The sequence below is a fragment of the Egretta garzetta genome, unplaced genomic scaffold, assembly GCF_000687185.1.
Source record: "Egretta garzetta isolate BGI_Z169 unplaced genomic scaffold, ASM68718v1 scaffold637, whole genome shotgun sequence".
Classification (NCBI taxonomy): Eukaryota; Metazoa; Chordata; class Aves; order Pelecaniformes; family Ardeidae; genus Egretta; species Egretta garzetta.
This window is the reverse complement of record NW_009260358.1, coordinates 13,393-26,279: the sequence shown is the minus strand read 5'-3', so window position 1 is coordinate 26,279 and position 12,887 is coordinate 13,393. Positions and strand designations below refer to the sequence as shown.

Here is a 12,887-nt window from a genome sequence, read left to right as displayed (position 1 = left end):
AGCATCATACAAATAATATACCTCCTCTTTATTGCTCATGTTAATGCCTGTTATCAGGAAAAAACCAGAAAAATGTCTTCTACCACCCTATAATTGGTATGTGCGTTTTGGGATGTGGAACATTATGCATGCAAATGTGAGTAACTTCATCTAGACTGTAACACATGAATAAACACCCTGGATTCTTGGGGGAAATGGGAAAAAGAGGGAGAAAGAATGGACAAGAAAGAAATTTTTTAAATCAAACCTGCACATATTTGTAAATTCCCTTTTTAGAAAGACAGCATTAAAAGTCACAGTGCTGATTCTTTTACACAGAGCATTGAGCTGGAGCTCAGTGGAACCAATATTTTATACAGAAATATTCAACTGACAAATATTCACTTTGCTTTCAGCAGGGGAGTCCTTCCTCCCATAATGATTCCATGATGTACAGCTGGGATTTGTAAAAGAGCTGGACATGGTGATTCGTCTGCCCCCAACACTGACATAAATTTGGAATAATAATCATAATACCCAATTCATTAATATTCCAAGACAGACTTCAATATGGTAAACAAATGGACAGCATGTAATCATAAAACGAACAGCAACTTAAAAGGACACGTATTTATAAATCTTATAGCCTGTACAGCGATGCTTGACCTCTCTGTATCTCCTGCAGTTGTTAGCAGCAGCACCTGTGTGTGGTCATGCAAGAGTTTGAAGTAAAGAGAAGGGAGAATTAAAGAAACAAATGTTTCTAAACCAAAATACATTTAAATGAGTGCCATTTTCTACATAGCCAAGGCTAAAACCAGTATAACAAATAAATGAGCTGCTCAACAGCTCTGCCCTCATTGTTCAATATAACCAGGGAAAAGGAGGAATAATTCAGATTTTCTCACCTCTACTAGATTTATAAGATGTAGGAAAAATTCCTGTGCGTCTTGTTGTCTATTAGAGGAAAATTCTGGGTGGCCTTTACTTATAAAAGCCTTAAACATTCGGGGAGATATTCCATTCTGTTGAGGCTAAATAAAAGAAAGAGAAACCTTTTAAAGAAGGATTTTTATTCATTCCTGGAGCAAATATCCCACAGTCACCCCACTAGATCTATCTATGGCCCATTTCTGCCACTAGAGAAACAATAGTTTCAGTTTCATCTGGTTTTCCATTTTAATAAAAATGGAAGGGGCCCTGAAGCATGATTTGGGGGGTTTGGAATATGTTCTATGACACAATTCCTACAGCATTCACTCTATTTGGTTTTTCTACGGCATTTGCAAGTTAAAAGAGATCACTGAAGGGTTGCTAAAGGTTAGGAGTTTACAGAAAGGCTAAAAGCCTTCACTGGTTTCTAACATTGGACATTCCTTTCAGACCCCTGTTCCACCTAAAAACTTATGTGGGCATTGAAGCACTTTGGTGTATCAGCTAGCAGCTTTACTCGGGACAAAACCTTTCCAGAGATCTCTGCAGAATCAAGCAGAGAACAACTAATGTGTGCGGCACGCGCTCCCAGATGGGTTGTTAAGCACAGACACGAATTTGCCATTTGCAGGCATTGGTCATTGCGAAGGACCAGAACATACTGCCTTTAGCCATTCAGTTACATTAGTAGGAAATGACCCCAAATCAGAAAATCTCTAGCTTCCCAGTCCCAGTTTTGACTTTCTCACCCTCTATACCGCTTTAAGAAGCCTTCCTAACCACCCCAAGTTGCATCCTCAAGACAGCACTAGCTATTATCTCTTTTAACACTTCTGAAAGGGTCAGAACCTTTTACTCAGATTTGCCCTCATCCTCCATGAGACCAAATAATTTTCAAGACAATCCAAGCAGAAGTGTAGCCTTTAGGATATGTCAGAGGCTGATAAAAACTCAGCCAATCTCATTCTTTACTACAGTTGCGCTACAATACCAATGTAAAACCAGAAAAAGCAGCATAAAATGGAAGGCACATAAAACACACACTAAAAGAGCAAATTTTATTCTTGGTTTCACCAGGGTAAGGTATTCCTAGACCCACTGAAATCAGAAGCAGACTCTCTATCTTACTGCTTTTTCAATTTCTGGCAGGACACCAGCAACCACATTAGGCTAAGATGCTCTTAAAGGCTCTCGTAAAGGGACAAGAGTTTCACTATTGCTTGAACAAAGAGATGTTCTAGGGGTTTCTGAATCTTGGGTTATATATCACTTCAGTGTCCTCAGCTGCCTTTCAAAGCTACGACTGGGGAGAGAAATGCATAAACCATCTCAAATTACTATATACCAGGCTTCTTCATGTGTCAGAAGCAAGAACATGGCAAGGTGGCACATTTGCCGTGATGTATAAGGCAATGAGTTTGGAATTAAGCCTTGTTTCCATCTATACACTTTTTATTCAGTCACTTGAGCAGGTTGAAGAAGAACATGCTATGTGTGACAGTCTATAGAAGAGGATCGGATCTTGCCCTCTAAACCCTTCCCACCTCAAGGACAAGAAAAATAACAGAAGAAATGGCAAAGTTCTAAACAAAAAAATCAAGTCCTAGCTGATGACCCCTTAGGCTTCCAGCCTGTTTTTAATGTTAAGTTGGTCCAAGAAAATTGCTGCCATTTCCAGACTAAACTCCTGTGGTGAAAAATTTTAGCTCCGCAGTACCACGAATATTTATAGAATACCTAGCATTCTTTCCCCATCAACAGTCGCAAAACAGTTTAGCTAAATATAGGCTGTTCTGGACCACTGCAGATCTCACATGAATGCTTTTACAGGCAACAACTCCTAAAAAGTTTGGATGAATTCCAAAGACCCAGAAAGCTAGAGAACTTCTTTGAATGTAGGAGAGGAAAAAAAAAAAAAAAAGAATAAAAATAAATGGATAATTGATTTTATAGACACAAAGCAGAAGCACTTGAAAATGCTGAAGGCCTAAAATCCTATGCAAATATATTTATTATAAATGTCAGTACAGCTCTCTGGATGACAAAAGATTGTCAGTATGTATGCCAGTATTATCAGCGGGGGGAAGACACCAAACAAAGCAAGCAACCCCAAATCAAGAAAACAGATTTGTACGCCCAGAGTGAGGGAACAGAGAAAGTATATTTGAATTTTTTTTCTAAATAAATCTTCAGTACAACAAAGAACAAAAGCAGTAAAAGCTGTTTCAAATCCTAATACATGCTATGAATTGCTTGATAAGGAAGTCATCTGATGCACGTAACTACAACTTTATTAAACTGACCTTATGAACAAAACAAGTATTGTTAAACGCCAGTAGATGGCTGCTACTACCTGACAGAGTTTTATGCCGCCTGTCATTGAAAAGTTCTCAATATCTCATTGCTAGTAGTGGCTGCTGGGTTAAACATGGAGGTGTAGCCTTATTCAAAGGGTTCAGGTCCCTGAACTTCCAGCACATTATTCTTCATTCATATCCTGCATGCTTTTAAGAAAGCAGGGCAGTCACTATACTTAATTTCATGTGAGGAGTCTGTTGAAATCTATTCCACTATTCCCTAGTCACAGTGATGCGTTGGTAAGTTTTAAACCTTATTTAAAGGAAACAAACAGGATTCACTTGTTGTTCCAAAACCATGAATAGCTGCTGTACAAAGCAATTACTTAGGAGACTTAGGACTTTCAGATCATGCAAGCTACTCCGTACCAGATGTTCTATCTTTATCCAAAATCTCCTTGGCATTCTGATTTCAGAAGGAGAAACTCCTATATCAATAACTGATAGGTGAAGGTAGAGGAAAAGATCTATTTCCATGGCAACTACCACCGTGCTTCTGTGACAGAAGCATGCATGACTTCTACTGTGTAGAAAACTACAACTTGGTGTCAGAGATTCTTTCTCCATTAAGACAGCTCTTTCCTACAGGTACTAATTCAGTATTGGTTATTAGTTGACCTTTCATTGCTAAATATCCCATCTGTGGAGCCTGTGGTTCGACTCCATGTGCTGCTTGGGGTCACATAAAAGAGGCTGGCAGGGACACAAATATATTCTAGGTCCAGTTTTCCCAGCATCACTCTAAACAGCTGTTTCATGGTAGATGGTTTGAATAGTAAACCAGACCTAAAATAACTATTTGCTTGGGTAGATTACATTGTCCCAATAAATAACATTTTGCTTAAGACAACTGCTAATATGATGGCTCTAGGGAAAACAAAGACAATTCCAAAAGCAGCAGAGTTTGAGCAGAGAGGCAAAATCTGACCTAGTCTCATTCTCCAAAGGCTGATGGAAATGTAAACCAACTTACAAAACCAGAATGAACTTTTCCATCTCATCACTAAGCTACTGACAGCTTTTCGTCTTCACAAAAGCAAGCAAGAAGAGGTAAGAAGATAAACCAGTGAATCAAGCAGTGCCCATGAACCTTGTTCATACAAATAGATCATCAAAAATCATCCTTACTGCTAAGCCCAAAAGACTGATGGACAAAGAATACGAGGAGGCTTTCTGATGGCTGCGAGGGTGAATGTATTCATTGCTGGGTGAGGAAAAAGCACAGACAGATGAAGTCGCAGGTCTATGGATGTTAAAATGCCAATACATGTCAATGATTTTTGCAGCCTAAGAGGAACAAGCAACTTTCATGTTGCAGACAAACAACACAAAGGCAATGTGAATATTACAGAACCAACAATACTCAAGTTCTCAAAGCTAGATACTAGCTAGGTATTGTGAGCTAAGTATCTGTTTTCCTGCAAAATTGCTGCAAATTACAGTAAAAATAAAAGTCTCCCACTGGTTACACTCACTATGACAGCAAAATAAAATTCTGTACTACATAAGCATGGGAAAAAAGGTTATTTCATCCTCCTGTTCCCCTCTCCTTTCTGTCTAGCATGTTAGCTACAGTACTTGCCCCTCAATATACCTTCGTTCTGAAATCGCCTATTCTGAGAAAACTGATTCCAAGGTTTTTTCTATTGTAAATTATTATAAATTATTATAAATCAGGATATATACACATTATTCTCCCCAGGTTGTCTGGCAATTAGTTCCAATTTATATCCAAACCCACGTATACTACTGTGTTTCCAGGATAGATCCTACTGGCACATACACGCTTCTACATAATTTCTGTACCATGAAATACTTGAATAAAGCCCCAGTGGACATGGCTGTGCATGGCCCTTCCTTCATCTACATGAAAGCCTCCAGCACCACTTAATCTTGCATTACCTAGACAGCTTCTCCTGCAATCAGGTGAAATATTGTCAGACACTTTCTGGAAACAACTCTAGCTCTTTATACTTCTTTCTGAAATTTGAAGAGGGTTTAGAAGTTTACTTCCAAATACTCAGAACTCTCTAAAGAGGTTCTTTTGCTCCTCAGAGAAGACGAACGTTAAGTTGCAAGTTCTGTGAACTTTTGCACCCATCAGCAGGATACTTTATTAGCAGAACCAACGGCTGCTTTAACGCTTTGCACAAATAGCCCCTGACTAATATATTCCTGACTAGAATCCTGCACATTCCACCTTGCTAAGCATCCCATGCTGGATCCACACGTGTTCTCCAATGCCCGGCACCTGTTCCCTTTTCTCAGGATATCACTTTTACCTAGTTACCAGGGCTGCACAAACTCAGTCAAATACCTTGTGTTCTTCTTTCATCACCTGCTCAATAAGCTCAGATTTCATGGGTGGCTTAGAGTACTGGCCTGAAAGGAGGCCGTGTCCCAGCTTAGCCCTGTGGAGAAGAAAGCGGAGGGGTGGAAACAAACATGTGAGAAAAACGGAAAAGAGGAGAAGATTTCTATTCTGAGCAAAGAAGTTTATGGTCTTTGACCCCCCGATGAAACATCACTACCTGCAACTAAACGGGCAAATCTTCCCATTCTACCTTGTGCCATATTTCAAGCCCATGCAGAGATGTTTTTCTGCCCTGCCGTTAAATTGTTTAGATTCTATTTAACTTGACCAAGTAAACCAACCACTGAGAAGCATCACTTACATCTGAGTGTTGAAATCTTGCGTTGGATCAAGAGGAGAGTAGTCAAATATTCGTGGAAGGTTCCCCACATACCTGGGCAGCAAGAACAAAGTAGAACCATTCAAATATTGCAGCTAGATTTACTCAGGGATATCCTAACAGATCCTCAGCCCTCAGCAGTGATACATCAGCAGGTTTCCTCTGTGGTAACAAGTCAAATTTTGTACCATAGCAATGGCTTAATCTATCCCTGGTGAGTGCTTCTGTCATGGAAAAATAATAGTAAAGAAATTAGGAAATGGATGTTCAAATTTAGCTTAGAAGCTTCTAGCTGTAAAGGATATGGTGCTGTTGTTCATCCGGAATTTAGATTCTGTTCCTTGATCTCAAAATAGCTGCAGGATAGTGCTGCTCAAAACCATACACCTGGGTTGAGAACCGATGCACTTCTAACCAACATCGCCAAATAAATTCCGATTTTGTATCGGGACCATAACATGTAAAAAGAATGTTTCTGTTTAGTTTCTTCAGAGAAACAAAGGCTAAGTCCTGACAACAAACCCTGAGGTATATATTGTTCCAACCAGTTTGTTGGAAAGTGAAGCATTTAGTAGCACACTCTCTGAGCATTGCTTCCCTTAAGCACAAGAAAAAACAGACTATGTAGGGATGGCCAGGTTGAGAGAACACATCTGATTTCTGTCTGGTCCCTCTTTCATCAAAGATCTCCACTACTTTGTTGGTACTAAGTGCTCCAGGTAACTCCAAGGACCATGCTGTGGAAAACAACCTGCCTTAGTAAAGTCCATTTTGATATTTTTCAAAAATACAGGTAGAAAAACTGGCACTTAATGAATCTACAGACTGTACTCCATATGGCTAACAAAGTAAACAAACACAGGTTTTACCCCTCTTCTCCAGAAGTCAATTGCTACGCGAAAACCCAGGAGGCTTTCCAAAATCTAAAAGCCTCACTGCCAGCACACACACTGCTACTGCTGTGGAATGAAAGAGCTCTCTGAATTCCTCTGCAAACCATAGACTGCCCTTTATAAAAAGGCTTCTCTCCTTGGAGGGACATGTTCAGTTTTGATCAGCTGGGAATATTTCATATTCTTCTGTTGTGCATACGATGGATGACAGGCAGACTCAAACAAAAATGCTTTTGTCCTTTCACTCTCTCAATTATTTAGTGGAAGAATATGCTCACACTACCCTTTTCATGAAATGAGATTTTTTTTTTATTAGAATTTCAATTAAAAAACGCCTCTGATAGTTTCCCTCTTCTTAGCCAGACCTACATGCAAAAGGTGCGTTGCTTTTCACTAGCATGGATCAATATGAACATGTTTGTGCCAGTACAGTTTTTTTGCACAAATGACACTGGAGCAACAGAATGATTCCTGCAGCTATACGAAGGTGTGGGCCAGTACAAAAAACCCTAATGTGATACTGGTGATTTCAAGATAAACAGAAATATGTACGTATGTATAGAGAAAGCAGAGACAAAGCAAGCAAGTTGACAAGGTGGCATATGATTGCCCAGCACTGAAGCTAAGCGAGTAAATTCTAATTTCAAAGGCAGATTGGGTTTTGTGTTCCAACCTTTTCCAGAACAGAACAATACAATCACTAAATCTTCTAAGCAGCCACTGAACTGACTGAAAGATACTTGTCTGCAGGTGAGACAAAAATCAAAATACCATTTTGCTTAGAAAAACAAGAGCTTGGGGAATGCAACAGCTAGTGACAAGAACTAGTTTGAAGCTACTTACGCTCGCTGGAACTCTGGGATGCTGAAAATGGCTTGCATGACAGCACTGAGGTAGCAGCTATTTCCCAGGTTCTTCATGCCGGTGTATCCTGGGCCATACATGGGCTTGAGTTTCACGCCAGCTTCCTGAATCACTTCCCATTCGGAGACTCTTGGTTTGATATCATTATCTCTTAGCCCATTCTCTGTCTGAAAGCAACAAGATTTACTTATTTTGTTTTAATCTGTTTAACTTCTGCAGCAGTTATGCTGCTGCTATCATTGTCACCAGCTTTGTGATCTATATGCTAGAAAAGAAGAGCCAAACCAATGGGCAAAGGGAGGTCAATCCTGCATGTAGGGGAGAAGATCAGGGTGAGGAGGCTAGCAGCTTTTTTTCCAATACACCTCTTTACCACAGATCACTGGCTCTTTGAGTGTTCCTAGTTGTGACCTCAATCCAAGCTGGGAGCTTCACTTCTCTCAGGGCTGTGACCTCAAGCCTCAGCGTCAAAACACTGCATTTTTTTCAGGTTTCATATTCCATCTGTAATGGCCAGGAACAGCTGCTGCTGTAGAAGCTGGTCCTAGCAAACAAACCAGATGAAAAGCTGCAGATCCAAGAACTCCTTCTTCCTTTCAAATGGGAAAAGCCAGAGTTTGCGATGCTGAAGTTTCTCCCCTTTACAGCTCAGCTTTCAGCTTGTAGGTACACAGCTCGTTCACAGTTTGTAGGTACAGGTCACTACGGTGTCATTTACTGCTAGCACTACTCCACCACTTCACTAAGAATTTTGCAGACTGGTCTGAAGACCTGAGGCGAAACCTTTGCAACAGCTGAGACTAAGTTTTCAAGGTTGCTGAGTAAAACAGGTTTCCCACAAAGGCGGCGGGTAAGAGACCTTTTATTCATGATATTGGTAAGGAAATTAGTATACCAAAAATATTGGTACCATGAGGGCTTTTGAAACTGGAGTTTAACTCTTCTCTATCCTTTTAGAGTTGCTAATAGTTTTCTCTCCACTTGGACAACGAAATACACTAAACCAGGATCAGGTTTGTTCATTTTTAGAAGTTTCCTTGCTCAGGTTCTCAGGTAGTGACACTAGGCTACGTGCTTCAGTGAAAAGATAAAAATAAACACACCTGCCTTTGTAACCATATTCCATTCAGACTTCTTAGATCATTTAAACAGAACTGGAATCAACATCCACTAAGACACAACTTATTAAAAGGACTTCTCTACAAATACAGACCAGCAACAAGTTCAGGAACAGGACCCTTTTTAGTGTACCACACCATAGACCATGCTGTTTTCTAGGCTTGAATGTATTTTTTCATTTTATAATGTATTAATTAACAAGACCTAAACTGAAATTCATAACTTTGCATAAAGAACTTTTCAGCCCCTTTTTTTACTTATCCATTGCTTAGCTTATTTTTTATTAAGATCAGTATCTGTTTACACACGCAATAGGCTTTCCTTCACTCACTGTAATTAAACGTTCTAGATATTCTTCTCTAATCGAATGAGTTTTTTCATCTTGAAGGAAAATGATACATGAGAAGTGAAACATGTAAACTACAAACTACAAAGAAACTCTTTCGGAAGGCAATTTTCAGGTTTGAGAGTAGTGATTCACTCATCTCGGACCTCAGAAAATAAAAGATAAACTGGTGGCTGAACTTTATAAAACAAAAGACTGTCATAAAAGTCTGAAGGAATCACACAAATATCAGCTATAAGTATCATTCTTCTCCTGTTTCCCTCCCACCCCCAACTAAACAAGCAGCAAGGAAACAACGAACTAAATAAAAGACGGATTTCCTACCACTTGCATCTGCAGCATATCAATTCCAAAGTGTGCCAAATGCTTTGCTATATGCGGATCTAAAACTGGCTCCTCTTCATCAAAGGAATAGACATCTACAAAAGCAGAGAGAAACAGATAAGCTATAGCACCAAATATTACCCCTTCTCTTTGTTTACCAACATTGCATTCTCAGTACAGGACTGCCTATACAAGATGCCTTATTCACATTCTCTACGTTTAGTTACAATCAACACAAAAATGCAGACACATCCATATAGTTCAGCAAATATCTTAATTTTCTCAACACAATTACCTCAGCTACTCTCCTCAAAAGAAATTACATACCCTCGCAGTATTAAAACTTCAGAATATTTCTAGCAATCTTAGCATTTTCGCTCCTCAGAATAAGGAATTGGTAGGGAAAACAAGGAATGGGGCATGCAAAATTCTCAGATATGTGGCCAGTCCACATTCTGAACATGGCAACAAGAGATTCTGAATTTTTGTGGAGCTACCAGATACAGGCAGACACATCAAAACTGCGAGTACATAGGGCCAGCTGACTACTGCCAATGGTATCCTAACTTCTAGCACTGTTTAAGGAATCCACTCATGCCCTTTTTCTATAGGGAAGATCCGACAAATTATTTATTAGAAATAAAGAGGTGTTTATTGGATTGGACACCATTGGATTGGACTTGGAAGATTAATCTTGTGGTTAGGAAGAAAGGCCAATTTTGTGACTGAGGTGTCTTGCTTTATTGCATGGGAGATCTAGATTTCAGTTCCAGCTCTATGACAGGTCCTTATGGCCTGAAGTAAAAGCCCATGAACATTTTGGCAGGGCAAAGCTTAAACTGTGAAGGAAAGCAATATGTGGTGATACCTTCATTATGAAACCAAGTTTAATAAATCCAACAGAAGGAAAAAATGGTTGAGAGAGAAAAAACACACTTTTGGTGTTTACCAAGCGAGTCCTGTAATAAAGCTGAGTCCAGAGCAGGCTTCACTTGCTTGAGCAAATAACAATAAAGCTGCAGGCATCATGGAAGGGTATGATAAGACATGCACTAGTAAGGCTTGAACAGGCTTTCCATCTTTTCTCCTCTCTGGCCTGTTCTTCTGTAGTGAACAACTACTTCCTTGCTTTGGTCTCACACCAAAGACCAGAATCCCTCTGCCAGCCTGCCTGCTCTTCTCTCAGCTAAGTTTCCTTCCGGCCAGCAGCGCTTCTCACAGTCACCTTGCCCCGTATGACCAGACCTAGGCTGACAGAGAAATCTTAGCCAGAAGAAAGATTAAAAAAAACTCAGGAGAGAGCAGGAACCCAGATGAAGGCTGTTCACAGCACAAATACCACTTCTGAAGGGTCCTTACCCTGCCCTCTCCTGGCAACTACAGACCCTGGCTCTGACTCAGCCCATCACCTATGCAAGACTTCAACAAAAAGGCACCCTCCTTGAAGCCTGCTAGTACCAAAACCACACCAAAACAATAGGCTGAAGGTTAGCTAAGACCTCAAAGACGTAATGCAACTTTTAAAGTTTACCAGCCCTACGGAAAATATTCACTCTTTCAAACCAGGGAATTGTGCTTTTAAGTGTGCTGCCAGCTGCTGATTAGCCATCAGACCCTCTATTAACATGGGTCCTGACGACCTCTCTGGCATGTGTGTGGCTGCAGCTGCCCATCTGCTGGAATTCCAGCGTGTGGTAGCAAGCGTGCCCAGAAGACACGAGTGTTCATCCACACACAAGAGATGAAAACATTCCCATAGTCTTCTGGTGAGGTCACAACGCAGCCAAAAGATTCTGTAAAGTTCAAAGACTTAATGGAGTGAGATTACACATCAACTGATCTTGGGTGACCACTTCCAATGTGGAAGCTTTGATTTTGTTTTTCCTCTGCTCTGGCAGCTAAAGAGAGAGCAGCCACCTGGGACTACTGACCCAGAGCAGCAGAAATGGAACACAAGAGACAGTAATCTTTGCTCAAGCCCAGCTCTTCTGTCATATACTTTAGTACTTTCTGCTGTGTAGCCAACTTAAATTCATGGGAGAGAGACAGAATTCACTTATTCAAAAAAAAGAAAAAAAAAATCAAAGAGCAGCAAATCAAAGAAAGAAGAGGAGAGGCCCCAAACACACGTCTGTAGTACGGTCATATGGACTCCGGTAGATAAGGAATGTAGACAAGTCAGCAAATGTGACACAAAAAAGCTGGTATCGTTAGAGTGAGAAAGGGGAAGAAGGGAGGAATATAAGGGAGAAAAAACCCAAAGAAAAATCGGAGACAGACAACACAGAGTGTTATTAAAGAGAGAACAATCATTATTATTCATATTATGGTAAGAAAAGAACAACAACAATGCTACCTGCACTTCCTTTTCTTCAACAGCTCAAGATTAACACGTGTTCTGGCTGTACAGACATCACTCCTTCCTGCTTAAAGGGTAACAGGCAATGGCAACACTGTCCCTGAAGAAAGAAGTTGCACAGGATCCCCCAAAAAAGTATCTGACAATTGCTGAGACTGGCATCCACAAAACAACTCATTCGAGTATCTGTCAGATAGGGCTTCCCACTGCCAAACCCTCATTCCATTCCTCATACCAGTTTCAAACACACAACCTCACAATGACTTGAAATGAAATCACAGAATCATAGACTTGTTTAGGTTGGAAAAGCCCTTTAAGGTCATCAAGCCCAACTGTTCCCCTAACCCTGTCATCCCACCCCCAAACCCTGGCCCTAAGCCCCTCATCTGCCCGGCTTTTAAATACGCCCAGGGATGGGGACTCGACCCCTTCCCTGGGCAGCCCCTTCCAGTGCCTGACGGCCCTTTTGGGGATGAAATTTTTCCTAATGGAAATCCAACAGCTTTGCCGAGGGAGGCAGCAGGCAGCACGGTCTGCCGAGCAGTACTCAACCTGTTGAAGCAAGTGACTTTTCTGACTGTCTCGTGCATCCTGTCCAAGAGTGGAAGACAGAAGTTTGGTTCAATTTCTGCCCTGATCCCAGATCCGTTTGTTGAGAGAACGCTATAAATGGGGCTAACGCCCCAGAAATCTTTCATAATGTACACAGCACAGGTTTCTCAAGGAAAGACAAGGAGCTCTCCTCTGCTCCCTCTGTGTACACGTAGGGCAAGTATAAGGGGAATACTGGCGCCTTCTTACTGGTGTGGAAAAGGAGTAAGTTATGTCAGCAGAGGAACTAACGCTTATTGCTCCTCTACCATCACCTTTTCACCTCCAGCACAGGGAATCAGAAACCAGACAGACTTTGCGTCACCATCAGCCACGGAGCCTCCTTCCTGAAGCTCATCTGTCATCCAGCCCTATTGAGGGGTTATGATTACCCCTGCAATATAGACCAGAGAGAGAATAATTACTGAA

General features: G+C 40.8%; 1 protein-coding gene across 1 annotated transcript in view; it reads right to left on the bottom strand.

The window, feature by feature from the left end:
- USP13 (ubiquitin specific peptidase 13) overlaps nucleotides 1-12,887 on the bottom strand; it is a gene marked incomplete at its 5' end in the record, with an annotated part of 36,942 nt that overhangs the window by 11,910 nt on the left and 12,145 nt on the right. The window contains 5 exons of the mRNA XM_009642972.2: nucleotides 888-1,013; nucleotides 5,587-5,680; nucleotides 5,945-6,016; nucleotides 7,699-7,886; nucleotides 9,509-9,603. Coding sequence (XP_009641267.1) covers nucleotides 888-1,013; nucleotides 5,587-5,680; nucleotides 5,945-6,016; nucleotides 7,699-7,886; nucleotides 9,509-9,603 — 575 coding nt within the window. The remainder of the gene's footprint in view (nucleotides 1-887; nucleotides 1,014-5,586; nucleotides 5,681-5,944; nucleotides 6,017-7,698; nucleotides 7,887-9,508; nucleotides 9,604-12,887) is intronic.